The following is a 27876-nucleotide window of genomic DNA, read 5'->3' as shown; positions in this document are numbered from 1 at the left end:
AAACAACCAGTGGAGTCAACGACAGTTTGTCTGATGCGGAACAACTTTGTGCGATACGGATTAACACAATCAACGGGCCGATGACGTGCTCAAGGAGCTGGGTGCAGAGGCAGGAGGATATGTGTGTGTGTGTGTGTGTGTGTGTGTGTGTGTGTGTGTGTGTGTGTATGTATATATACTCATGTTTTTCACCTCCCATTTATATATAGATATAGATAGATAGATAGATAGATAGATAGATAGATAGATAGATAGATAGATAGATAGATAGATAGATAGATAGGTGGGTGGGTGGGTGGGTGGGTGGGTGGGTGGGTGGGTGGATGGATGGATGGATGGATGATAGATGAGATAGATAGATAGATAGATAGATAGATAGATAGATAGATAGATAGATAGATAGATAGATAAATAGATAGATAGATAGATAGACAGACAGATAGAGATAGAGATATATAGAACATACCTGGTAGCTAAGAGAGGATAGGAATGCAGCGGAGTGAACCAAGCTTCCTTGATGCGTGGCATGCTTTCAAATATCAAGAGATCCTTCTCCGTCAAGGCAACCAACACTGCTTTCCAAGGCTTCTCATTTTCTCCCAGTACCTGGACAAAACAAAGCAAGACTTCCAATAAAGAGGCAAAAGGAAAGGATTCAGGGGGATCCTGCTTTTCCCATGCCAAAACCACAGTATCAAAACCTAAGACCAGCCCTGCTGGGTCATAGCCAGGCCCACCTTTGTTCAAACTTTGCTACCCACAGCAAGCCAACAAAACATTCCTGGCCTTGGGATAGATGCTTTTAAGCAGGAAACTGAGGCAGGGAACATTTCTCCGGCTGCTGATTTATAACCTCTGTACTTCCAGCTATCACTGAGATGATGTAAAGCTTGTCCTCATTACTGATATTTTGGCTCAGCCATGGTTGGATGACATTAGAAGATGCTATGAGTCATTGGTGTGAAATGAATACTGTATATCTTCCCTCTGGTGTTCCCTGGTATTTGGAGGGAGGCTTCCTCAATCATCAAAACATATTGAATCTTCAAGATTGAACAGGCAGGCCTATCTTTCATAAATTCATCCAATCTTTTTTTTGTAGCCTTCCTGACAGTTTCACTGTGCAAAGAAGTGCTCTCTTTTTTTGATTGTATAGGTTTTATACATGTTATCTGGTAGGTTTTCTTTTATAAGCTATTTTCCCTTCCCTGTTGACTGCCTTTGTCTGCCAATCCACCTCTGAGGATACCAAAAAGATCTAAACTTTCCTTCTCTTGAAGTGTACCTTCCCAATTCTATCCTGCCTCCTTGCTGGTCCTAAGATGAAGGATTTCTTGAGAAACTTTAGTTTGTCCCCAAACCAAGAGAGGGGACTATCTATCATACAGGCAAGTGCTAAGTCCTATAGCTTGTGACTTCTCACCATTCCTCTGGGATTCATCTTACATTTATTTCTAAAAGCACTTCATCCTCTCTTCCATCCATCCATCCCTATATGTTCTTCTCCCAAAACTTCACAATGATGCAAAAGGCATAGCACTTAAAAAAAACAACAACCCTGAAACAAAGAGATAGTTATATCTTTTTGAAGCTGCATCTTCAATACAGTCTGGAGGAAGGGAAAAAAAATCAGAACATTTCATTAGATGGCTTCCAAATGCCTTTTCAACTCTCTGGTTTTAAATGCGGCCGAATTAGCTTTCTGAAGAAGAATTTTGCAAAGGGGAGGCCATTACTAACAAAGTCCTGAGGTGTGCAGCAAGGAGAATTGAACAGGTATTCTGGAGTCCAGTTTAATGATGGGAAGCAAAGGAGCTCTCTTGGAAGAGCATGATCTCCATCTACTTATATACAGATTGCTTTGTCCAAAGTGAAAACGGACTTGTTATTTATCAAAGGAGGAAAAAAAATCAATAAGAATGGATCAATGTAATATTATTTTCATTGCCGTTGAAGCAGTGTAGCCCAACATGACATGGGTCCAGGGCAGGGGTAGGCAACCTTGGCTCTTTTATGCTCGTGGACTTCAACTCCCAGAATTCCTGATCCAGCTAGAATCAGAATTCCTGATTCCAGTCCACGAGTCATAAAAGAGACAAGGTTGCCTACCCCTGGTCCAGGGTATCTTGAGGAACTGTCTCTCCCCAATTCAAAAGCCTGCCCCACGTGCAGTGAAAAAGGCCTGCCATGCATCCCATCTGCTAAGGAAGTCCAGCAGGGGGGTTCAAGGAGAAGAGCCTTTTCTGCTGTGGCCCCATCCCTCTGGAACATTCTACTATGGCAGGTGAGAACTGCCCACCCCCTTTTGGCCTGGAAGAGTACCAAAACCCTGGCTTTGGTGTTGGCCTGAGTCCCCAAGGGGGGCACTCACTGCTAGAGGTGGCTGATGGGGGTAAGAAGACCTCATCCTGTCCCATCCATCTCTTAGCTCTTTTAGTTTTGGTTTTAGTACAGTCTTCAATCTCTATAATTTTAATGTGTTAACATGCTTTCATTATTTTTATTTGTTTTATAACTTACAAGCTGCCCAGAGTCACCTTGTAGGGGAAATGGGAGTCATAATAAATAAAATAAAATAGTAAAATAAAACAATTCAATTAAATTGACCACTTTTTAAATTTCTTATATTAAGATCACCGTTCAATGAAGATTTGGCTAAATGGATTAAAAATGAATTGTTTACCATGAGGCTGACCGGTAATTAAATGGACGTTTTTTTTTCTTTTTGCAAAACTATTCTTTATTATTAACAGAGAACAGCTATTTTAATTAGAGTCCCTGTTTAGTAAACAATTTTTTTTTCTTATTGGCAAGCTCCAACAGGTTTTAGCAGGTATTCAAGCAGGTTGGAATTTAATTGAAGTGCTTTTGGGTTTCATAAAGGGAGGCTGCTTTTCAAGGCAAAAGTAATTTTCTCCTTCCTCGTAGCCATTAACCCACTTCAAGAATGTTTTAGATATACAGAATCTGAGTGAGAAGGGGCCATAGAGGCCATTAATGGATCGCTGCCTAGCCTACGCTTGAATACATACAATGAAGATGAAGCTACTATAGGAGTCCTCACCTTGACCACAATTGAATCCAAAATTTCTGTTGCTAGGCGAGCCATCTGTTAAGTGACTTTTGCCTCATTTTATGACCTTTTTGCCACAGTTGTTAAATGAATCACTGCAGTTGTTAAGTCAGTAACACGACTGTTAAGTGAATCTGCCTTCCCTAATGATTTTGCTTGTCACAAGGTTACAAACAGTGATCCCATGGCCCCAGGACACTGCAATCGTCATAAATGTGAGTCAGTTGTCAAGCGTCTGAAGCAAAGGGAACCACAGGGCAGAAGTAAAGCATTTCAAATATATATCCAGTGGCCCAGGCCTTGCAGAGTTTCATTTGTAATCACTCAAAAGTCCATGAAAACAAGGTAATTTCCACGGCTGACACTGATTAGCACAGGCAACTGTGAACACAGGATATTGAAACTTCCCACGCAGCAGGAAATGGACTATATTATACCTTTGACCCTGATGCCACGGAAGGAGGCAATACTGGGGGAATTATTGCAAAGAGGAAAATGAAAAGAAACTAGAGGCTAGGTTTTCGTTTCTAATCTCTTCCTGATCCATCCAAATATGCTCTACAAAGCCGTCCTATTTCACTATCAGATCTGGGCATTTGCCAAGGTATACAAAATCCTCCAGAGAGCACAATACAAGCCATTGTTAGTCCCTAACAAAAACAGTGATGCGAGCGACAAAGCAGTTGGAATTGGAAGGAAGAGGGTTACACAACCTTGGCTGTAACACCCTTTCTCTGCTAAGAGTTGACTGAAAGGTTGAGGAGATGAATAGGACGACCTGCTGAAGTCCTGCCTTGCGCTGTAAACCAAGCAATGTCCTAGGAACATCATGAGGAGTCTAGTTCATGGCCATAAGTCATAGCCAAACCAAAATCTTTCCTTATTGTGACTATTCTGGCCACACTAGAAAAAGCAACTTAATCGGAAGATTGAAAAACATACAATGAGGGCAGATTGGGAACATTTTCACCCAGAGATGATGCAAAAGACTGGAGAAATTGTGTAGAAATATTAAGTTCCGCTTAGTATCTATGGCTGGCTTTTACATGTTCAACTTTTGTAGAATGCTTTTCCATGTCCCTGTGGGGTTGGTGCAAAGGCTACACCCACCCAAAGAAAAGGGGGAATGGGGAAGGATAAATAAGGTTTAAAACATTCTATCATGATTAAATCCCTTCACACAATTATCAGGGCTTGTTACAGAAAGGAATAAAGCGTTTATCCAGAATGGAATTCCTTGTCGTCAATGCTGTCATAGTTCAAAATCACATAACAACCTGACACATGAGCACCTTAACATGTTTTTACTCCTTTACTTTTGTTTCTATGGACACAAAAGGCATTGTGGTTCTTATTTTGCCATGACATGATCTGACAGGGTAGGACAGACATGTCAAAGTCAAAAGGGGCAAATCCAGCCCACGATGGGCCCAGATCCGGAGTGGGCAAGGAACCAGACCCCGGTGCCTCAGCCCACCCAGCCTGGACACCTCCCCCAGGCATGCTCATAGGAGGTGGCGAGCGGTACCCAGCAGTAACCGCAGGCTGCCAATTCCTCGATCAGTGCATCCCGGGGCTGTGCAGTCCACGCAGCACAGGTGGATCTGAGAGCTGCAGCTACTGGCCTGGCCCTCCAAGCGGCAGGTGAAGGCAGGGGTGCGGAGAAATGCACACGATCTAGCCTGCTGGATGCGCCGGGTGGCCGCCCAAGGAAGCAGGACTTGGCTGGGCCATGGGGTCCCGGCACCCCAGGACTCCAGGGCTGGGTGCCTACCCCCGCCACCCAGGCAGCCCACACTGCTATGTGTAGTCCCCCCATGCAGCCCAGGGATGGTGAGGCTCCTCTGGTGGACTAGGCCTCAGCACCCACCCAGGTCCTGCCCACTCTGCCGAAGACTCCCGAATCGCTCCTGGCCCCACTCGCCCCCTGAGACGAGTGACATTGACCCGGCCATGCTGCCCCCCCCCACAGGCAACCACAATGCTGATGCAGCCCTCAATGAAATCGAGTTTGACACACCTGGTGTAGAGGAGAATGTATTTGTCTATTCTGCTACAAAGAAAGAATTAAATGTAGAATAATATTGACTTGATTAGGGTCCTTGCCATATATTAGCCATTGGGAATTGATTTATTACACTCCTCTTGGTCTCCTTTCATGCCAATACTTATTAAGACAATTAATCAGTAAACATAATAAAGTACAATCAGATAAAATGCTTATGCTTTCCAAGAACAAAACAAAAGCATTTTGAAATGAGAATTCACTGAACAAGCTAGAGTGACTTAATTTAGACACAATGCAAAGCCAAAAGGAAGTTCCATTATGGCCAATTCTGTTGCCAAATTCCACTGATCCTGGTCCAAAAGTCAAATGAATTTTTTTTTTTTATACCAAAGAAATTATACTAAAACTGCATTTTCTCTAGCCTTATCTAAGGTGCCAGAATATTTCTTACTGATAATAAAACATGGCTTGTATATAGAATGATAGATAAATAGATTAATGAAGTTTCTTATACCTTCTGGAAATCTTCATTTTCTGGTACGTGTCCCATTATAGAATTGTTTGCTACTTAAGCTTATTTATGAGAGATGAAATCACCCACCAAGCCCCAAACTTGCATCATATATTTTTATGTGCTTCTTTTGTAACTCTGAAGGCAAGCATATATACAGGTAGTCCTGTATATTGTACCCAAAATTTCTGTTGCCACAGTTGGTCAGTGAATCACTGCAGTTGTTAAGTGAGTAACATGGTTGTTAAGTGAATCTGGCTTCCACATTGACTTTGCTTGTGAGAAGGTCGCAAAAGTTGAACACATGACCCTGGGACACTGCAACCGTCATAAATACATGCCAGTTGCCAAGTGCCTAAATTTTGATCATGTGACCATGGGGATGCTGCAATAGTGTTAAGTGTGAAAAATGGTCATAAATCACTTTTTTCAATGTTGTAACTTCAAACAGTCACTAAACGAATGGTTGTAAGCCGAGGACTACCTGCCACTCTCAGTTTCAACAAAATCTACAAATACAGTAATTTTTTTAATAGGGAACCATCTTACCTTGTCCGATATTGGCAAGGTTTTGAATCAGACATGCGTGCTGCAAACTAATGAATGCAATGCAGTGTTATTTTTTTCTTCAGATTACTGGACGAAGGAAGGTGACTAAAGCTTTTGACCTTTACACTGAAATCATATTAACACATTACATGCTATCTGCAATGGAGATTTGAAAAAGCAACACTTTCAATTTATTCCTTAAGTCTCCCAGGCACTTTCTTTATTTTGGCTACCGTTTACTCCAGCAGTCCCTGCTCGGAATGCTTCGGTCTGGTTAAAAAGTAATAATCTGCAGCACACAACTGACCCACTCCGTCCTTTAGGACAGGGGTCTTCAGCCTTGGCCACTTTATGACTTATGGACTTTAACTCCCAGAATTCCTCAGCCAGCCACTGAAGTCCACAAGTCATAAAATGGCCAAGATTGGGAACCCCTGCTTTAGGACAGAGAATGTGGAAAAAAATTCTACAGGTATCTCTCAACTTGCAACCACAATTGAGCCCAACATTTCTGTTGCTAAGCGAATTTTGACCCACGACCTTTCTTGCCAAATTGTTAAGTGAATCACTGCAGTTGTTAAGTTAGCAACACAGTTATTAAGTGAATCTGGATTCCCCGTTGGCTTTGCTTGTCAGAAGGCTGCAAAAATTGATCACATGACCCCGGGATGTGCAACAATTATAAATATGAGTCAGTTGCCAGCTGTCTGAATTTTGATCACGTGACCATGGGGATGCTGCAACGGTCGTAAGTGTGAAAAACGGTCATAAGTCACTTTTTTCAGTGCTGTTGTTAACTTCAAGAGGTCACTAAATGAACTGCTGTTAGGTTGAGGACTACCTGTACTATAGCACAATAGCATCACAATTATTTCACTACTCCCGGTGATGCACATACAAAGCACCAACATTTCCAAAGAAGCAAAAACGACAGGGTGGGCAGACAAAACAATTTGTAGTAATCATTAAAAAATAACTATTTGTACTAAATAATTCGCCTATCTATAAACTTAATGTCATTGTCATTGAGCTCAAAGTGGTTGGTACGGACTCTTCTGATGATCCAAGGGAGATTTTTCCTGCTGACTTGGGAGATTCCATTCTTAATGGATGTAATTGCTGTAGTTTACTTGATTGAGTTTAATTTTTTAAATGCTTCCTCCTTTAGGGATGTAATTACTATACTTCAGTGGTGGCGAACCTATGGCACGGGTGCCAGAGGTGGCACTCAGAGCCCTCTCTGTGGGCACGCACGCCGTCGCCCCAGTCCTAGGCCTTCAGCTGGGTTTTATAAAACCTTTTCACTTTAGGCCTCCGCTGCCGTGTGCAAAAAAAAAAAAAAAGGTTCAATCAGTCAATTTCAACTTCTCGTGGGAAAAAAAGATCTTGCAAAGTTGGAATTGATTGACTGAACTTTTTAGTCCCACCCAGTCTGCCGTTACCACTGCAGCCATGCCCATGCAATTGGCCACACCCAGCCAATGGGCCACACCCACCCGGCACTCGACGATGCATAAGGGGGTTTTGGGTTGCATTTTGGGCACTCAGTCTCTAAAAGGTTCGCCATCACTGCTATACTTTATTTGACTGGGACAAAGTTTTAATCAAGTAGACTGTGGTAACTCTAAATCACAATTCTGAAAGCCCAACAGGTCTCATCTGCTGTGTTAAGAAACGAGAGAGAACTAGTGTTACTGAAAAGCAAGCAATAAAGAAGACTGGGTGAGTGACCTATAATAAAGTTTGACTTGACTTTGAGTTATTGAGAAGTGAGACACACAGGAGGGATCTGAAGCTTATAAGAAAGAACAAGTGTTTGGGCAGAGTCAGCTAAACAAGGCATCCTTCTTCTCCTCCTCCTCTTCTTCCTCTAACAAGACTATACAAAACATGTTGTTAATTACTTCCTTTCAAAACACATTAAGCCATCTTCTAGATGTCCTCTGAAATAATTAGGATTCCCCAGGCTCAGAATTCCCCCGCACCATGGCCAAATTCTTTAATCCCAGCCCCTCCAATTAAAAAGGGTATTAATCTACTAATTCTACAGAATATCCTTAATTTCTACAGATGTCACAAGCAAAGTAGTTCAGGGCTGCACAGTCTTTTAACAGCTGAAGTTTCTCCTTCTGTCTGAATAATGGACTTACTTGTTACAAACTGTTTGAAGTAGCAGGTGCAGAGTTACGATCATATGGCATCTGGTTTATATTTTAAATATTTGGGGGAGTTATTCATTCCTTTGGATATGATCTCAAGTCACATCCCAGGCCTCTTAGTTATTCCAGTAAATACTCAAGACAGCTGGGAAAAATGGTTTTGAATTGTATGAGGGATTATGTTCGGTATGTTCCAGATTAAATGAAATTGTTTTTATGTAACTAAGTAGAAATGGGTGAGAAATTTAGGAAGCATTTTCACTAAAATGATAAACAGTTTTAACTACAGGTAAGTTATTGATTTACGACCATAATTAAACCTGGAATAACAACAATAAGTCATGGTGGGCATAAATTGACTGGATCTGATTTTATGACATTTTTTTTGCAGCAGTCGTTACACAAACATCATGATCATCAAACAAATAAATTGCCCCAATGGATGTTTGTTGGAAATTCAATGCCAGAAACCTGTAAAAAAGTTACAAATCAAGGTCATGTGACCACAAGATGCTGCAAATGGCCTTGAGGTGAGCTGGTTGCCAAACACCCAAAATAGAGTCACGTGACTGGGGGGGGGGGCTAGTAAATCAATAAAAGTAATTTTTGGTGGGCCATGGTAACTTCAAATGATGGTTAAGCAACTGGTCGTGAGTCAACATCTACCCATAATCTTCTCCAACATGGTACTCTCAAGACACATAGCGAACAATAGCTCCAGTGATTTCTACCCAAACATCTAATCTAGCTATTTTAAACCAACGATAGTTCCCTTTCCTTGACTGGGGAGGAATCAAGAAATCAAGGGAACTTTTCTTTTCCTTGAAAGATCTTATGAAATTTTTACCCAGGGGTGTCTAAGCTTAGCAACCTTAAGCCATGGAATTCTGGGAGTTAAAGTCCACAAATGTTAAAGTTGCCAAGGCTGGACACCTTAAGCCTTTTGAATTTCTCTTATTTTTAATACTGGTTTAATTACTATTGGTGCTGCTTGCCAAATTAATTAATGACAGATTTTGTTTCAAATACTGCAGCTTTATTAGATTGCCTTGTGGTCTGCAAGTTTGTTTTAATGTTTTGTTAATAAGCAATCCAGAACTCTAGTTTTGTGCATGCATGTGTCCATACGGAGAGTAAAATGAACAGGGATACTGTTTTAACAATGACTTCCTGTTGTGAGTGACTACTGATGCAAAGGAATGATCAAAATTGGACTTGTGTATTTGTATTGGCAAAATCTACTAATCTGAGCCACATGTTGGAAGAAGATGAGAGGAACAGTTCTGAACAACATATGCTTTGGCATGGAGTTTCAATTCTAATGTTTTAAGACTTTCAAAATTCAAGGTCATTTTTCTGATGGTTTGCATAAAAGTTGGCCTTCAACTACTCATTTCTACCCAGATGGCATTTTTCATACTTGATGATCTTGTTCTTTTGAATTTACAATTATTATAAACATACTTGCGGAAAGCAGCCTTTGTGTCTCATTTATGAAATGCCCTCTCTAAGACTCGCCTGTGCCCATATAGTTATTTTGTTGCATTAAAACACACACACACACACACACACACACACACAGAGAGAGAGAGAGAGAGAGAGAGAGAGATACACACACACACACAAACCTTTTAATCCTCAGTTTTATAGGGAATTCTTAACATCAACAATTGGTTATTTTTATCCATCTACTATTTTACTGCTTCCTGAACTGATGACAGGGTTTTATTCCATTTTTTTTAATGCAGTGTGTCCAAAATTATTGTGCTGACTAAAAATTTAATAAATAATGAATCTTTAAAGTGCTATTCTGACCCAGCCTTTGCAAGTAATAGGAAACAACTTACTCGCAAGTAAAACAAACCCTTTTTATTAAAACAGGGCAGGAACAATCTTTTTCACATTAGGTAGACCAGTGTTTCTCAACCTTGACAATTTTAAGGCATGTGGACTTCAACTCCCAGAATTCCACAGCCAGCATTGCTGGCTGTGGAATTCTGGGAGTTGAAGTCCACATGCCTTAAAATTGTCAAGGTTGAGAAACACTGAGGTAGACGAAACCAAAAAAGTAGTAATCACAAAGGAAAGTCTTTTCCCCTTCTGACATTAAGGGCAGGGCAAGAACAATCTCTGTTCACTTGAGAACTCCAGATAGAAAGTCTTTCAAGGATTAAGCCAAGCAGAATACAGTCCCTATTCACACCGGCTGAGGCAAATTCACTACCTATTAGTTCCCAGCAGAGAAACAGTTGGCACCTCAAATACAGAACCAGTAATCCTGACAAACCTGGTTCTGGCAAAGGAATCCTACTTGATTGATGTACCCTGGAAAATGAACGGTTGTCTGCGACAACAGGCCATTCCCAAACCCCTATTATTTATTTCCCAACCAGGGAGGAGCTGGCTAGCGTCTGCGTTTTCTTTTCCCGTGAGAGCAGGCTTATTCCTTCCATTGCTCTCCTCTCCTCTCTATGCATACGTGTATCTGGGATGGGCCCCATCTGCTTCTCTCCCTCATTCAGCTCAGGCCCCGAAGGCAGCTGCCTCTGATCCTGCTTCCTCATCAGAGCCTCCCAAAGGCTCCAAAGTTGACCCCCCCCCATCTCCTCTGACTCTGCTGCTTGCTCTGCTGGCAGCCGATGGGCCACAATAAGTGCTCAGAAATTTTAGTGCCCTAGAGCTGTGGCCCCCAACTTTTTCTATACCCCGCAACCCTAGAACGCTTCTGATATATACTCGCACCCCTTACAAAAGTTCAAAATAATGGCAACGAATTATGCATACACACTATAATTGGGAAAACCCAAGTTTTCGCACCCCCTGGAATATTGTCTCGCACCCCTGGTTGGGAACCTCTGCCCTAGAGCAGGGGTAGGCAACCTTGGCTCTTTTATGACTCGTGGACTTCAACTCCCAGAATTCCTGAGCCAGCCATGCTGAGGGGAAAGGGAGAGGTTTCCAAGCTGAGCCGTGCTGGCTCAGGAATTCTGGGAGTTGAAGTCCACAAGTCATAAAAGAGCCAAAGTTTGCCTACCCCTGCCCTAGAGGAACAGAAGGCTTCAAAATAAACAGAGAGGATGTCATTGTGCAGAGCCCAGAAAGTGGGTCTTTTCAGTTACTACACTGCCTATGCAAGAGAGAGGAGTTTGGCCCAGCCTTCTGGTCTTTCAGAGGACATTAAGATGTGCTTACATTCCCAGGAATAGGAGCCAGATTATTAGTAAAAGTTCATGATGTGCTATGTTGTTTAAATGGCTTTGGTCTCTTGGCTGTTGCTGTGTTCCACACAGCTGTTTTGTGTTATTTTCAACCACTGCAAGAAGCCCAGCATCTTTATGTGAGATGAGCAGCTTGTAGATCTAATCAATCAATTTGAGATCCATCGATGTGCACTGTTTCCAGGCACCTGAAGCCAAATATCAGTAAATGGAAAATCCATATATATCATTCTCATTGGGCAAGACAGTTACAGGACAGGTTCATATCTGAAGATATATCGCAATGTTTTTTTTACTCTCCAGCCCAAACAAGGAGCTACAAAGAGATTGCTACTACATTCTTTATCTTCTTCAGGAGCATCCTCGTTGAAAGATTCTAACTGAGAGATAACCAATGGTAGGACATTATCCCATCGATGGATGAGCTGCTAAAGCTCAGGAATTCTGGGAATTGAAGTCCACAATTCGTAAAGGGGCTATAGTTCTCCACTGTGCTAGAGGAACAAGATGGCAGAACATCTACAGATGGGTCACTGCAGTGCTTTTTTTCTAAATAATAAAAAAAAAAGGTGCTGGAACTCATATACGTCATACAACCCGCCTTGCCTACCCTACAAAATTCCATCCAAAACAGGTGCCGGAACTCCATTCTGGGCGTTCTATGAGAAAAAAAGCCCTGGGTCACGGGCACTATTAGCTCACAAACTGACTTGGAACTAGGTTTAGCCCTAAATTCTGTATTTGATCGCACAGAACAGACTCCTTAGAAACAGGAAAGGCTCCTTCAAACTGTAAGTTTTCCTAATTCACCAAACTTTTAGATTTTTAAATATTTAATTTTAATTTATTATACCTCATCCAGACTGCAGTTTTGAATTAGTTATTTGGCACACCAGGTGAGGATGGAAAAGAGAAGTAAACCTGGATATCATCAGCTTAAAGAACTTCTGCCTATTACTTCCATGGCATGAAGGAGACTGCTACCATACAGCCCCAAAGCCATAAGTGAGAACAGAAGTTCTCCAGTTCTACTGCCTGAAACCTATACTCAAAGTAGAACAAAACCGTAACGAAGTGCCCTCAATCTCCAACTTCTAAGTGCAGGTCAAGACAATAGAACAAGCAACTGAACCAAAAAGGACATGAAGTCATGCAGAAGCTTGATAGGGATAACTAGCATTTAGCATTAATTATGGAGGTAGAAATGACAAAGTCTCTTAATCATAGCCTTAATCATAACCAAACAACGGTATGCAATACAGCACTCACATACTAAGTTTTGTTAACTAGAGGAATAATATGCAAAGGCTACCATAGAGTTTTTAACAGCTTTCATAAAACCCCACGCGCAACATAATACCCAGCTTCAAAATCAACCTTTGACCCTTTCACCCACAATACCACAAATTAAACCTTTATCTTTCTTCCAATCCCCAATTCAAGAAACAAATGCATTTACTGACCACAACCCAAATCTTATTCACAATCCCAACTTTCACAGTTCCAATTACTTCCTTCAGCTGCACATTCACATCCTTGTTTACTCCACTCAACATTTACGAGCCACATCCCAAGTAACTCTATTGATTCCTATCATGTTTTCTTCCATCTCCCTCCCCCCCCCCCCATGTTCCACAACTTTCCCCTTCCTTCTTTCTTACACATGTAAGATATTCATTCTACAGGTAATCCTCGATTGACAAATGTCTATGGAGATTCTCAGTCATCCAGGTCATGGTTATCCCAAACGTGCTTTTTCAAAAAGCAGCTGGACTTTGTTTTTCTTTGAAGACATTTTGCTTCTTACCCAAGAAGCTTCTTCAGTTCTGACTTACTGATCTTCTGACAAGCAAAGTCAATGGGGGGAGCCAGATTTGCTTAAAAACCTTGTTATTAACTTAACAACTGCAGTGATTCACTTAACAAAGTGGCAAGAATGGTTATAAAATGAGGCAAAACTCATTTAACGTCTTGCTCAGGAACATAAATTCTGGGCTCAGTTGTGGTTGTAAGCCCTTGCGTTGCTAAGCGAGACAGTTGTTAAGTGACTTTTGTCCCATTTTACGACCTTTCTGGCCACAGTTGTTAAGTGAATCACTGCAGTTATTAAGTTAGTAACATGGCTGTTAAGTGAATCTGGCTTCCCCACTGACTTTGCTTGTCAGAAGGTCGCAAAAGGGGATCACATGAGCCCAGATCACAACCACCATCATAAATAGATGGCAGTTGCATTTTGATCATGTGACTATGGGGATGCTGCAACAATCATTCAGTGTAAAAACATCAAAATCCCCTTTTTCAGTGCTGTTGTAACTTGAATGAATGGTTGTAAATCGAGTGTCAAGTTTTGAAGCATTTTTTTTTGCTGCTGCGACAATTATTGCTTCTCTGCATGACAACGAAGTCAGGGTGGGGAGGGAAAAGGATTGGAGTGCAGACTTGAAAGATTAAGAAAGCAGACCAAGAGAACCAAGGACAGTTCACCAGGTGTCTGGCCAGATCCAGAGACACTTTCTCATAATATTTTCTCATTTAATTGGGCAACGTGACATGATCAAGAGAGAGGAGAGCGTGTTCTATGTTCTATGGCAGTGATGGTGAACCTATGGCACGTGTGCCAGAGGTGGCACTCAGAACTCTCTCTGTGGGCACACCTGCCACTGCCGCTGCCAGCTCGCGCAGGACCATTAGACCACCGCGGTGTCCGGAGCGGCAGCCCCACCCAGCACAAAGGACGTGAAGCAGCTAGCTAGAAAGCTTGAGTAAAGGTGGTAGACTATGCGCTCGCTGGTCTCTGTGTGGGGGGGCTGATGGTGTCAGGCAGCAGCTGCCCCTGCCTCACCTTGCCCAGCAGCAATGGCACTCCCGCCTTACCCTCTGCCTCACCCCGCAGGACCAGCCTCCTGCCCACCGCCCCACTTACCAGAGAGCCCCTGGATCTCCCCCAATTCTGCCCAGCCCCCACAGGTGTCCCCCCCATGAGCAACATCAAGGTAGCCATGCCCACCCTAGCCACACCCACTCAGTCTGCCGTGACCACTGCAGCCATGCCCACCCAGTGGGCCACGCCCACGTCCACCCCCCTGAGGGCACCACAATGCTGACGTGGCCCTGGCACTTTGCAATAAATAAGTGGGGTTTGGGTTACGGTTTGGGCACTTGGCATTGAAGCATATTTGTATTTTCTATCAATGCCATCCAAGTCTTTGTCATGTACATGTTTCTTTCCCAATTATCAATCTTTTAGCACCTCATTCTTCTTTCCTCTTCCTCCCTTTGGTCAGTTTGGGATCTCCTTTCTGTTAATATCAGGAATTCCAAATACAATTCCCAAAAAATTAAACTTCTAAGAGGGTGGTTAAAAATGATCACTGAGCTCCCTAGCGATGTTGTCTCTCAAATATTGTTTTATTTTTCTGAAGAGGTGGTCTGGATTTAAAAAAAAATGGTGACGTAGCCATTATTAATATACATATAATCAAGTAAGTTATCAGAACAATTAATTGATATGCTGCAATTAAGATTACCTCATGCATAAGAGATCTTAAAATTCCACGCAAGTTTATTCTAAATGAATGTCATCTTCTTGAACATCAAATTATAGAATTGCAATCAAGAAGTTTAAAAATAGGCCTTAACTCATATATGTAATGCATAAAAATTATTTGCATCTCAGATTTGGATAGCTTACATATGCAAAAGGGAACTCCTCTGAAATGTAATAGAATGGACATTCTGGATCCTTTTTTACAAGCATATATTTTTATGCAGACCTTCCCCAGCCATTAATCCCTGCAAATAGGATCATTCCGATATGGTTTATTATTAGCATTGTTTCTGTAGGAACAGCAAATTCCTGCAAGCTTGATATAAAATGTAATTATATAAACACTCTTAATAGATAAACCAATAGTATTCATTAGTTTAAGGAAACAAGCCAACTTGAAATAGTGAACTTGACTGGTTTTCATCAATAGTTAATAAATCAGTTTGGCCTTATTCAGCTATGGTGACACAATGCCAATGTGTCGTATTCCATTAAACCATGGTTGTTTATCAAACACACTAAGACAGTGGTTCTCAACCTGTGGGTCGGGACCCCATTTGGGGTCAAACGACCATTTCACGGGGGTCGCCAAACAACGCAGTCCGCCATTTTTTTCCCCTTTTCCTTAGCTGTGCTACTCCCTTTTATTCTATTGGCTTTTGAAAGTCAACAGAATAGACTCTCTTGAATAGAGTCTAATTCTATTGGCTTTCAAAAGCCAAGAGGAATTGTCCAGGCTGTCTCTGCCCTGCTGAGCCCGCCAAAAGTCCCATTCCGCAAACGGTGCTGCACCAGTTGAGTAGTCCTTGACTTACGACTGGTTGAGTAGTCCTCGACTTACGACCGGTTGGGGGTCACGGCATTAAAAAGGTTGAGAACCACTGCGCTAAGGCATACAATTCACAAACCATGATTCCTAATATATGCTATGCTAGATAGGGGGGGAATGTAATCCCAGAACAATGCTGAGCACCTAAAGTACCAATAATGTTTTCTGTGCTTGTGAGTATGAAAAACTGAATGCATAGTTTCCTGCCCTTTTGAAGCAAGAAATTATAAAAAATGTAGTGAATGTGCCCCAAATTAAGCTTAAAAAGAAAAGGAAAATAAATGACCAAACTATCTCCTCAAACCCAGACCTTCTGATATGGGTGAGGATGCTTCACCTTCTTTTGAGCCTCAACTGTTGACAAATGTTCAGTGGAGCATTGCCCCCCAAAGAAGTGCTTAACTCCTATGCTAAGTCATAAAAACCATCAAGCAAACTATGGTTTATTTTTAGACCAAGGTCTATTTTTAGATCAGGAAGCATGTTTCTAAATATCTCATCGTGGGCTGTTCTAAAGGAGAAAAGAGAATGTGGAATTCATTGGTCTTGTCCAAAAAATATTGATCTATAGTTTAGATCAGTGTTTCTCAACCTTGACAATTTTAAGGCATGTGGACTTCAACTCCCAGAATTCCACAGCCAGCAATGCTGGCTGTGGAATTCTGGGAGTTGAAGTCCACATGCCTTAAAATTGTCAAGGTTGAGAAACACTGGTTTAGATGAAGGTGTGCCTAGTGTTTAAGTTCTTCTTTCTATTTCACAGCTCACAAATTTTCTCTGTAGTTCATCTAAACATGAAAAAAAAGTTATAAAGGAACACGGGAGGCAAAAAAACCCTTGTTTTCCTTCTCCTGCTGATTATATCACTCAAATCACAAACCTGCGTTTTGCATCATTGTGTCTAACAGTCTCCTTCAATTAATCAGCCAGTGTGATTTTCCTTCCTTCCTTCCTTCCTTCCCTCCCTCCCTTCACCATATGAGGACAAATTATGCATTATAAACATCACTTGGAGGTGGGAGATACTTCCAATGTAATCTATCAAATCCCCTACATGGATTGCCCTTGTGCTTATGTAGGACAGACAGGGAGAAAGCTAATCACCAGTTTGCAAGAATACAAGCGAGCGGTCACACGAGAAGACCTAAACTCATTGGTAGCCTCACACTGTAACAAACAAGGACATACATTCAATTTTGCAGCTACCAAGATTGTTGGACGAGCAGGCACAAAAACAGCCAGGGAAGTGATTGAAGTCTGGGAAAGGTGGTAAATCAGGAGAGCTGATTTACCACCAGCCTATCAAGTACTTAAAGGGCTATGGCTGGGCAGCTAATAACAGCTAATGACTTAAAAGCTGGCCATCAACATACCCCAATCAACATCTAAAAAGCCACTTACAACAGGCACTATAAACACTACACATAGAACAGCACATCTTCTGCTAGAGAGAAGCTCCCTGAGGATGGGCTCCAGCAAAAGTCTGAAAGCTCAGAAGACAAAAACGTCTGGTCCCGGTGACCGACCCAGATTGGATCCTGCAACTTTCTCCCGGAACACATATATTCACCTTTATTTGTAATAAACATTTATTTAATGTAATTCTAATTATATTTTAAAATAATTGTATGAAATCTTTCAGGGTTGCAGCACTCTCTTTCACCTGGTTCTTGGTACTCGACCCATAATCAAATGGTTCGAGAAATGTAATGTGGCCCAGCCCTGTAAAATTAATTTTAAAAATCTCTTTTCTAGTCTCTACCGAAATAATGAGGGCGAGAAACTTTAAAACTTTACTGCATCCTTCTACTCGACACCTTGATTCTGGATTCTATGATTAATGCTAGACTAATAAACGGAAATCAACCAATGCTCCTCCCCCAATCCTTTCATCTGGTAGGAAATATACTCTCGGTATTTTTTCATAAAGTCTACCAAAGGTGACCTTCCAAAATATCTGAGCGGCACCAGTCATTTATACTTTAAGTTGATCTTTAGACACATAGAATGCATACCCAATAAAGGTCACTCATGTTCCCCCGGCATCATTTTTCAGTACCGTGTACCATCCAGTTCCTTGTCTTCTAAACTCCTAGCTGAGCAGAGCTCAGCCATCTCAAGGAATAAAACTTTATTTTGCAAGAATGCTGAATCCAGAGACTCAGACTAGTAAGAACAGTTGAAAATCCCTGAAGTGTCACTCAAAACTTTACTATATCCAGCTCAAACTGGAATCCCTGGAAAGCCAACCACATTACATAAGAGATAATAAATGCACCATTAAAATAAAAACTTATTAAAATTCACAGCATTCGGTCCATTTATGTCACCGGAGTGTATTCTATTTTATAGGGTAATAATAAACAGATACATTTCGTTTAAATTACCATTAATCAAACCCTATTTTTTTTCTTATGAGGTGGTCAGTATTTTACATTGAAAAACCTACAGATGATCAGTTTTATGCTACTTCTGGAAGGGTCACAATGTTTACCTTTGGCAATAAACATAATAAAACATTTTAACATAAAAATGGGCAACTCATACTTCTCCATATTCTGCTCCTATCAACTCTAGCTTATCGAATCTCATATCTTTTTGGAGGTAGTAAATTTCTCATCCATATCTTAAAGGCTAATAGCTTCTAAACCAGTGGTTCTCAACCTTTTTAATGCCTCGACCCCCAATCGGTCGTAAGTCGAGGACTACTCAACCAGTTGTAAGTCAAGGACTACTCAACTAGTGCAGCACCGTTTGCAGAATGGGACTTTTGGCGGGCTCAGCAGGGCAGAGACAGCCTGGACAATTCCTATTGGCTTTTGAAAGCCAATAGAATTAGACTCTATTCAAGAGAGTCTATTCTATTGGCTTTCAAAAGCCAATAGAATAAAAGGGAGTAGCACAGCTAAGTAAAAGGGGGAAAAAATGGCGGACTGCATTGTTTGGCGACCCCCGTGAAATGGTCGTTCGACCCCAAATGGGGTCCCGACCCACAGGTTGAGAACCACTGTTCTAAACATTTTCCAACTAGAATTCAACAGATACAGTACAATTCTTATTTGGTGCACAGACTGTGGCATAGTAACTGAAAATATTAGTTTGTACTTCTTACATTTCGTGGAATATTCATTTGTACATGGAGATTAGTGAGTAGTAGTGGCTAGTTCACAGGACCGATACAAGGAGAAAAAGAGGTACTGGTTGTCACCTTCAAAACCCTACATCAAAGGCCCCCAACCTCTGGGGACTAGTTCCATGGACAGAGGTTTTTCCATGGACCAGAGGGGACGTGGTTTCATGTGCTCCTGTATCCCGTGGATGGGGCTTTGCTTGTTTGTGTGGACCGGTTGCTGGCATGTTGTGGCCCGGTACTGGTCCATGGACCGGGGGTTGGGGACCCCTGCCCTACATGGCTCAGGATATTTGAAGGGACAGTTTTTCCCAGTCACATCTACCTCACCCACCAGGGTAGGGAGGCAGGGAATGTTACCGGCTCCTTCTCCTAAGGAGGTCCATCTAGCAGGATCAAGAAGAAAGGCCTCCCTGGTGGTTCCCTCCCTGTGGAACATCATCTCTATAGAGCAGACATGTCAAACTCACGACATCACGTGACGTTGCAAAACGTATCGGGACAGTTTTGCCATTGCCGGCAATGGGATGGGTGTGGCTTCCGGATGATGCCTCCAGCCTGTGGGCCGGCAGTTTGACACCCCTGCTATAGAGATAAGACTAGCCTCCATTTTGACACTCTTTTGCAAGGTCCTGAAGACCTGGTTTTGTGCCAACAGGCCTGGGACCCCATAGTGGGATGCAGGCCATCAAATGGCTCATTTGATTATTGTTGACAGGAGGGGGGGTTATTCCTTTTTTATTGTTTTTATGTTGGGTTTTTATACTTATTAGCCACCTGGAATCTCTCAGAGTGAATATATTTTGCCCTACGTATCTTGAGGAAAAATGAAATTCAGATGGTAATATTTTCCAAAGCGCCTGAGGGCAGGATAAGAAGCAATGGATGGAAACCAATTAAGGAGAGAAGCAACCTAGAACTAAGGAGAAACTTCCTGACAGTTAGAACAATTAACCAGTGGAACAACCTGCCTCCAGAAGTGGTGAATGCTCCAACACTAGAAGTTTTTAAGAAGAGACTGGACTGCCATCTCTCTGAAATGATGTAGGGTTTCCTGCCTGCCTGAGCAGGAGTTGGACTCGATTACTTCCAAGGTCCCTTCCAACTTTATTATTATTATTATAAATAGGAGCCTATATAAGTGTGTACCAAAATTAGTGAAGAAGTCTTGAAGAAGTCAAAATGCTCTTTATGATTAACATAAAAAAGCATACAGAGCCTCACAAGGTTGCTTAGAACTGAGGCCTTTTTAGAACTTCCAGGAGCCATCTAGTAAATATCCTATCATGCTGTGAAAACAGTCATGAAAAGCAAGGTCAAGGAGATGGTGACTCACTGTGGGGAGATCGCCAACATGAAAGGCTAGAAGACTTCTGCACCAAGGAGTTGGGGGGGGGGTAATTCAAAAGCAAGAATGGAAAGACTTATAGCTGGTGGTTAGGAAGCTATCATGGCTGTAAAGAAAAAGGTATTTAAAGACATTGACTAAAAAAGAGGTCCCAGGTTTTGCATCTGCCATATTCATTGTTTTTTCTTTCTTTGCATTTATAGACAATCATTCATAAACAGTAAGCAAGCATTAACGTAGCAGGAAATTGTCATGATTGTACCATGTAGAAGTTCTAAAAACAGTTACACCTCGATTGAAACATTTGCCTGCAAACAACTCTGTATCTACAGAATAACAGAGTTGAAAGAGGCTTGGAGGGCCTCAAGCATGTCACCTTATACAGACATGTCGCGAAGTGATTTCATGTGGCCCGCGAAGCCATCCTGGAAACAGTGAGGGAACGGCCCCCACTGCCTTGTCCCTAGCCCAGGTCAGCCGGGAGCCAATGTACAATTTTGTGGTGGCCATCTATGCTGAAACGCATTCAGTCTTAGCTCCACAAGGCTGTCTGAAAACAGCGAGGAACCAGCTCCTGCTGCATCAGCCCCACCCCCTGGTGCATGCTGGGGAGGTGTCACCCTTTGTGAGGAATGAAGAAATGCAGCATTGTCTGGAAGTGGCCAGCAAATGGCCCTCACCTACTTCACATATCCAGCTTGATGGGCTCTGCCCTGGTCCCACCTCTTTCTGCCAGAGACCCTCAGATCTGTCCCACTCCTGCCCAGGCGTCCACAGGCACCCTTGACGCGAATGATGTAGAGCTGGCCACTCCCACCCAGTAGGCCACACCCACTCCATCCACGCCCATCCAGTAGGCTGCACCCACCCTGGCCACACCTACCTGCCGCCCCCGAGGGCAACCGCAATGCTGATGTGGCCCTCAATGAAATTGAGTTTGACACACCTGCCTTATACCATTGCAGACAAATGGATTTCCAGTCTCTTCTTATATGAAGGAGTTTCATGCAATGGGTCTTCCAGCTAATGCAGACATCCCAACTGTTACACACATGCTACTGTCAGGACAAAAATACCCCACTTACCATGCAAAATATTAACAAGCAGAGGTGAATGGGGTGAGCTCAGGATCAGAATTGGAGGAAATGCTCATCTTTTGTATATGTTTAGGGTATACATGAATTAATGAATGTACAATATAGTTATATGCAAACATTTAGGGTACCTATGACCAAATTGGGTTCAATTAATCTTTTAATACACCTATCTTTACAGAGTAAAAGCAAATAACCCAATCAGAGTGTAACAAGGTTAAATATGCATCATGTTCTATAAAAGAAAGCCATCTGATTACTTTAATCCCACTCCAAATTAAGCTGTAGGAGTGGCACATAAATGTTCCAAGAATTAAAGCTAATCAACTGCTTTCATTCTTTAATACCAAACTAAAAATTGGACTGAAGTCTCAAGAACTCAAGCACACACTGGGGGCTACTGGAGACAAGAGGAAAAGTTGGCACTACCTTTTCTGCCAGCCAACCCAAATGCCTAATTTCTCGGCCTCCAGCAATTCCTGCTTTGCCCAGTTGATCTTTGACCTCTGAGATGACTTTAGGAATGAGCTCACTGATACAGGAGTGGATAGCATAGAACCAGGCCTGGGCGGTGCTTGCGTCTTTACTCCTTAGCACCAAGATGTGCTTGGCGTCTGGTGAATGAACTTCAACAATCCTGTAGAAGAAAAATAAATAAATACAATAAATAGGAAAAGAGGGGAGAGTTACATATATTCTCAAAGTTCCAGTCCGATTACCGGATTTGTAGGTGTAGAAATGTGAAAAATTACCATGCTAGAGATGGGGAACCTGTAGTCCATTGAGTAAAATCAAACTTAACATAGCTAGTGAAATGGGCTCCTGTCAGGTAGCACATAGCAATAGCATTTAGACTTATATAGCGCTTTGTGGTGCTTTACAGCCTCTGTAAGCGGTTTACAGAGTCAGCATATTGCCCCCAACAATCTGGGTTCTCATTTTACCGGCCTGGGAAGGATGGATTCAACCTTGAGCCCCATTAGCATTGAACTCCAGGCTGTGAGCAGAGTTATCCTGCAATACTGCACTCTAATCACCGCATTGCCAGGGCTCCCTATAAGGCAGTGGTTCTCAACCTTTTTAATGCCGCGACCCCCAACCGGTCGTAAGTTGAGGACTAAACCAGTCGTAAATCGAGGACTAAACTGGTCGTAAGTTGAGGACTACCCAACCAGTTGTAAGTTGAGGACTTTCCCTGCCCGGGACCGCCATGCATGCGTGGTGCCGCCCCCTGTGCCGGCTGAGCCGTAGCTGGCAAGCGGCAGAGACGGAGCAGGCTGACCACCGGCTGGGCCACCAGCTGGCCCAGCCCAAGGGAGGTAAGGCACCTGCCGGAAAAGGGGAAAAAATGGCAGACAGCCTTGCTTGGCGACCCCTGTGAAATGGTCGATCGACCCCAAATGGGGTCGCGACCCATAGGTGGAGAACCACTGCTATAAGCTTGGCATTCCACTGCAGTTCCATTTCACCTGTTCCTCATCATCAGTCTTCAATATGGCATGGGATGTAAAAAACAGAACAAAACAGTGGATTGCTGAAGGTTTGCCCAGTCTACCTGTAACCCATCTTTCCTTTGTCTATGGAGATTCTCAGTCATCCAGGTCACGGTTGTCCCAAAGGTGCTTTTTTAAAAAGGCAACTGGACTTGGTTTTGGTTTTTTTCTTTGAAGGCATTTCGCTTCTCATCTGAGAAGCTTCTTCAGTTCTGGAACTGAAGAAATGAAGAAGCTTCTTGGATGAGAAGTGAAGCATCTTCAAAGGAAAACAAAAACTAAAGTCCTTGGCCTTTTGAAAAAGCACTTTTGGGCCCTCTTTCCCTTCCATTACTTCCAAGAAGAGAGCTAAAGCCACTGTCTTCCCTACATAGGAAAGGACAGCTTGTCCAATGGCAGAAAATGTTTACTGGAGAAAGATGTATTCTTTTGGAAGCCAAACATGACGAAGGATGCTTGTTCTGTTCTTTCTCCACGGAGTGGCAACATCAAGCAGCAGAATCAACTGACACCACAGGATTGGATCAGTGAAGCTCAATCTTCTCATGTCATCCAATCTGGGCGATCAAGTCCACAAATGGCCCTGAAATGTCACCATCCATTCATCTAACCCAGTGTTTCTGAACCTTGACAATTTTAAGGCATGTGGACTTCAACTCCCAGAATTCCACAGCCAGCAATGCTGGCTGTGGAATTCTGGGAGTTGAAGTCCACATGCCTTAAAATTGTCAAGGTTCAGAAACACTGATCTAACCCAGCTGCAAAGTATCCCAAAGGTGCTTTTTCAGGAGGCAACTGGACTTTCTTGTTTTTCTCTGATTCTGAAGAAGCTTCTTGGATGAGAAGTGAAACGTCTTCAAAGAAAAACAAGAAAGTCCAGTTGCCTCGTGAATAAAGCACCTTTGGGACAACCATGACCTGGATGACTGAGAATCTCCATAAACATTCAGCTGAAAAGTACCTGAAAAAAACTGAACAGCTTAACAGAGGAAGAACTGTTACACAATGGGGGCATGAGTTACACAATTCCTAACGCCACTGGTTAAAGAGGAGCAAAGAGCTTTGTGGGAACTGTTTTTTTTTTCTATACAAGACCCTGGAGACTCAGTGCTAATTAAAGAAATGAAAACCGGGCAGCTATAGGTAGTCCTCGACTTACAACACTTCCTTTAGTGACTGAAAAAAGTGACTTATAACCGTTTTTCACACAATCACTGCGGCATCCCCATAGTCCTGTGATCAAAATTCAAACACTTGGCAACTGGCAAGGTATTGATGACGGTTGCAGTGTTCCGGGGACATGTGACATCTTTTGCAATTTTCTGACAAGCAAAGTCAATGGGGAAGCCAGATTCATTTAACAACCATGTTACTCACTTAACAACTGCAGTGGTTCACTTAACAATTGCGGCAAGAAAGGTCTTAAAACGGAGCAAAATTCACTTAATAAATATCTCACTTAGCAACAGAAATTTTGGGCTAAATTGTGGTGTTAAGTTGAAGACCAACTGAGGGGAATAGAGCTTAATTTAAGAGTTTCCATATTGGTGATCAGTATGACGTAGTGGTTAAGATATTGGTCTAGGACAGGGGTAGGCAACCTTGGCTCTTTTATGACTCATGGACTTCAACTCCCAGAATTCTTGAGCCAGCCTGAGAGGAAAGGGAGAGGTTTCCAAGCTGAGCCATGCTGGCTCAGGAATTCTGGGAGTTGAAGTCCACGAGTCATAAAAGAGCCAAGGTTGCCTACCCCTGTTCTAGGAGATGAGGGATCAAAATTCAAGCCTATTTCCATCTATGGAAATCCACTGGCTTCCCTTTAAGTTTGTCTCTTAGTTCAACCAACCTCACTGGTTTGTTCTTATGGGGATTAAAATGAAGGATTATCCCCATATATGTCACCCTGAACTCTTGGAGAAAAATAAGAATATAAATCTATCAAATGGCATCAGTCTGCTGCAGCAAACACTGACAATAAATCTAATCACGCCTTAAATATTAACCTCTTATGCCGGCTTTGAATTTAGGGAACTGCCATCTCAGCATGACTGAAAGGCAAAGGAGACAGTACAAGATACAACTCACTACAAGATACAACTCACTACAATTTGTCCACCTTGGGTGTGGGGTGAGACCACAATTAACCATTATGTTCAAACTGGACAATTAGAAAGCTGCAATGAGTGTCTGAGAAAACAACTTATTGGAAATCAATGTATTCACTGATAAAACATTATCAGCAAACATCTTGTTGACCAACAAAAATGGTACTCATTAAATTAGTACCGTTCCATCTCTAAAAATGGATGGTGTCATTTCTCTAAAGACACAATTAAAAAGTCAACAAGACAAAGAACAACAACAACAAAAAAAAAAAAACCAGTGTGGAGATGAGTTGGTTCTGCTTTGTATTATTTTTGAGGATTACTCTCATTGCAATAACAGGGCAACAGTCAATGTGGACATATTCTTCTCTATTCTATCTGGCTTTCCAACATGAATGCCCCCAGGCATGGTTACTGATTTTTTGTCTGCAGTGAGAATATATGATACCAAAACACTATTTTAAGTTACTGCAATCTGCTCTTCTATAAACCTCACTGGCTTTTTTCTCGGATCTGGCTTCTGAAACATGACATTATCTGCAATTTGGTGATAAAAGTTTTCTTTTAAATTTCCCCTTGTCTGGAAATATTTATGGTAATGCCACAGCTCTGTTTCTTCATACCCTCCACCACAGTTATGTAAACACTGCATACAGAACATTTTTGATAAAGCCCACATTGGCCTAAAGGAACTGTGCATTTAAATAGGAGATGTCTGCCATGATATATATACATATACTGTCTTCTAGCCATGAATACAAATGCTATTGTGCTTTCAAAAAGCCTGGTCAGATAACCATATTAAAAAAACAACTATCTTTTCTCTAAAGCCTCCATGGTCAATAAAAACATCTCAAAGTTCCTTATAAAATGACAATAAAACCCTCAAGTTGGCAACCTCTAAATGTACAACATTGGAAGAGCAACAAAAAATGATTACAGGGTTGAAGGCTAAAACATACGAACAATGGTTACAGGAATTGGGCATGTCTCTATTGAAAAGAAAGACGAGGGGATGGCATGATGGCAGTGTTCCAATATTTGAAGGACTCTTACAAAGATGAGGGGATCAAACTATTTTCCAAAGTACCAAAATGCAAGACAAGAAACAATGGATGGAAACTAACCAAGGAGAGAAGCAACCTAGAACTAAGGATAAATTTTCTAACGGTGAGAGCAATCAACCTATGCAATAGCTTGCCTTCAAGTTGTGGGTGTTCCATCACTGGAGCCTTTAAAAAAGAGACTGGACAAACATTTGTCTGAAATGATATAAGGCAGTGATGGTGAACCTTTTAGAGACCGAGTGCCCAGACTGCAATCCAAAATCCACTTATGCATCATCGTTGGGTGCCGGGTGGGTATGGCCCATTGGCTGAGTGTGGCCAATTGGGTAGTTGTGGCTGCGGTGGTAACGGCAGACTGGGTGGGACTAAAAAGTTCAATCAATCAACTCCAACTTTGCAAGATCTTTTTTTCCCGCCAGAAGTTGAAATTGACTGATTGAATCTTTTTTTTTTTTTTGCACATGGCAGCGGAGGCCTAAAGTGAAACGGTTTTATAAAACCCAGCTGAAGGCCTAGGACTAGGGCGACGGCACGCGGGCCCACAGAGAGGGCTCTGAGTGCCGCCTCTGGCACCCGTGCCATAGGTTCGCCACCACTGGTATAAGGTCTCTTGCTTCAGCAGGGGGTTAGATTAGAAGACCTCCAAGGTCCCTTCCAATTCTATTATTCTATGTTCTACTGGAACTCCAATCTCCAGAATTCCCAGCCAGCATGGTCAAAGCTACCTTATTTTTCTACTTTTCTTGTCATCCTGTGCATAGTGTCACTTGCCACAAACCTTCAAACCTTCTCTGCATAAACAGAATTAATCTGTCCCATCTCTGGGACATTGGTAAAGAAAAAAGTAGAGTTTCCACTCAAATGCAACCTCAATGCATATTGAACCAATATGCAATCCAAAAGTGCCATTCAAAATTCAGAGACCTCTGTTTTTCAGAGCAGTTTGCTAGCAATTTAAATCAGTATATTAGTGACTGCACACATTCAGAAAAATGATACAGAAAAGTTTGCTGTCTTAGTAGAAAATATGTTGCAAAAATATTAGGCACAAAACTGTGAAAACATAAAAATGTATATGTGCATGTATTCAGAAGAAAGTCAGATATTCTTAATAAAAACAGTTTCAGCATTTTCCATTAGCTGAGCTCTTATTTTTTCACTGGCTGGGCCATATTGGTGGTAGTATTCACAACCATGTTTAAATAAGAGCTCAATTTCACAATCTATACAGCTGTATTAACCTAGACCAAAATTTCTCAAGCTGATGGTCACCTCTAGGTATACTGACAGACTAATAAGTAATCTCACTTTTATTTTAAAATTAATGAACTGCTCAATGGGTATAATAAGAAGACATTGTGTTCTGTTCTCCTTTCCACATCAAATCAAGCATTTAGCCCTGTCAGACAGCTTCACAGGCATATTCATGTATACGCAATCATTTATAACATGGCTGTGGTAGCATGATCCAGAAGACTCACCAAAAATTATGCTTATGCATATGTGAATCTAATTAGTCTTCAGAACCGTACAGGTAATCCTTGATTTGTGACCGTAACTGAGCTGGGAATTATGGTCATAAGTTGCAAGATGTGACTGTGCACAATGTAATCATCTTTTTTGAAGTGGTCATTAAGAAAAAGGCATGGTTGTTAAGCCAAGGCTGTGGTGTTTCAATGAATCTATTATATCCAATGAAGTGTTTTCTCCAGAAAACAGAAGTAAATCCCGGAAATCAGCAAAAA

The 27876-nt window shown here is 42.0% G+C and overlaps 1 protein-coding gene across 1 annotated transcript in view; it reads right to left on the bottom strand.

Moving 5' to 3' along the window:
- The window catches only part of SNTB1 (syntrophin beta 1), a 113897-nt gene that overhangs the window by 13082 nt on the left and 72939 nt on the right, over window positions 1-27876 (bottom strand). The window contains exons 3-4 of the mRNA XM_039365081.1: window positions 21896-22103; window positions 467-606 (exon numbers count right to left, since the gene is read on the bottom strand). Of these exons, the coding sequence (XP_039221015.1) occupies window positions 467-606; window positions 21896-22103 (348 nt within the window). The remainder of the gene's footprint in view (window positions 1-466; window positions 607-21895; window positions 22104-27876) is intronic.

Source organism: Crotalus tigris, unplaced genomic scaffold (genome assembly GCF_016545835.1).
Source record: "Crotalus tigris isolate CLP2741 ecotype Arizona unplaced genomic scaffold, ASM1654583v1 scf7180000019953.484404808:943566, whole genome shotgun sequence".
NCBI classification, from domain to species: Eukaryota; Metazoa; Chordata; class Lepidosauria; order Squamata; family Viperidae; genus Crotalus; species Crotalus tigris.
Note: the sequence above shows the minus strand (reverse complement) of the source record. Positions and strands in the feature narration are given on the sequence as shown.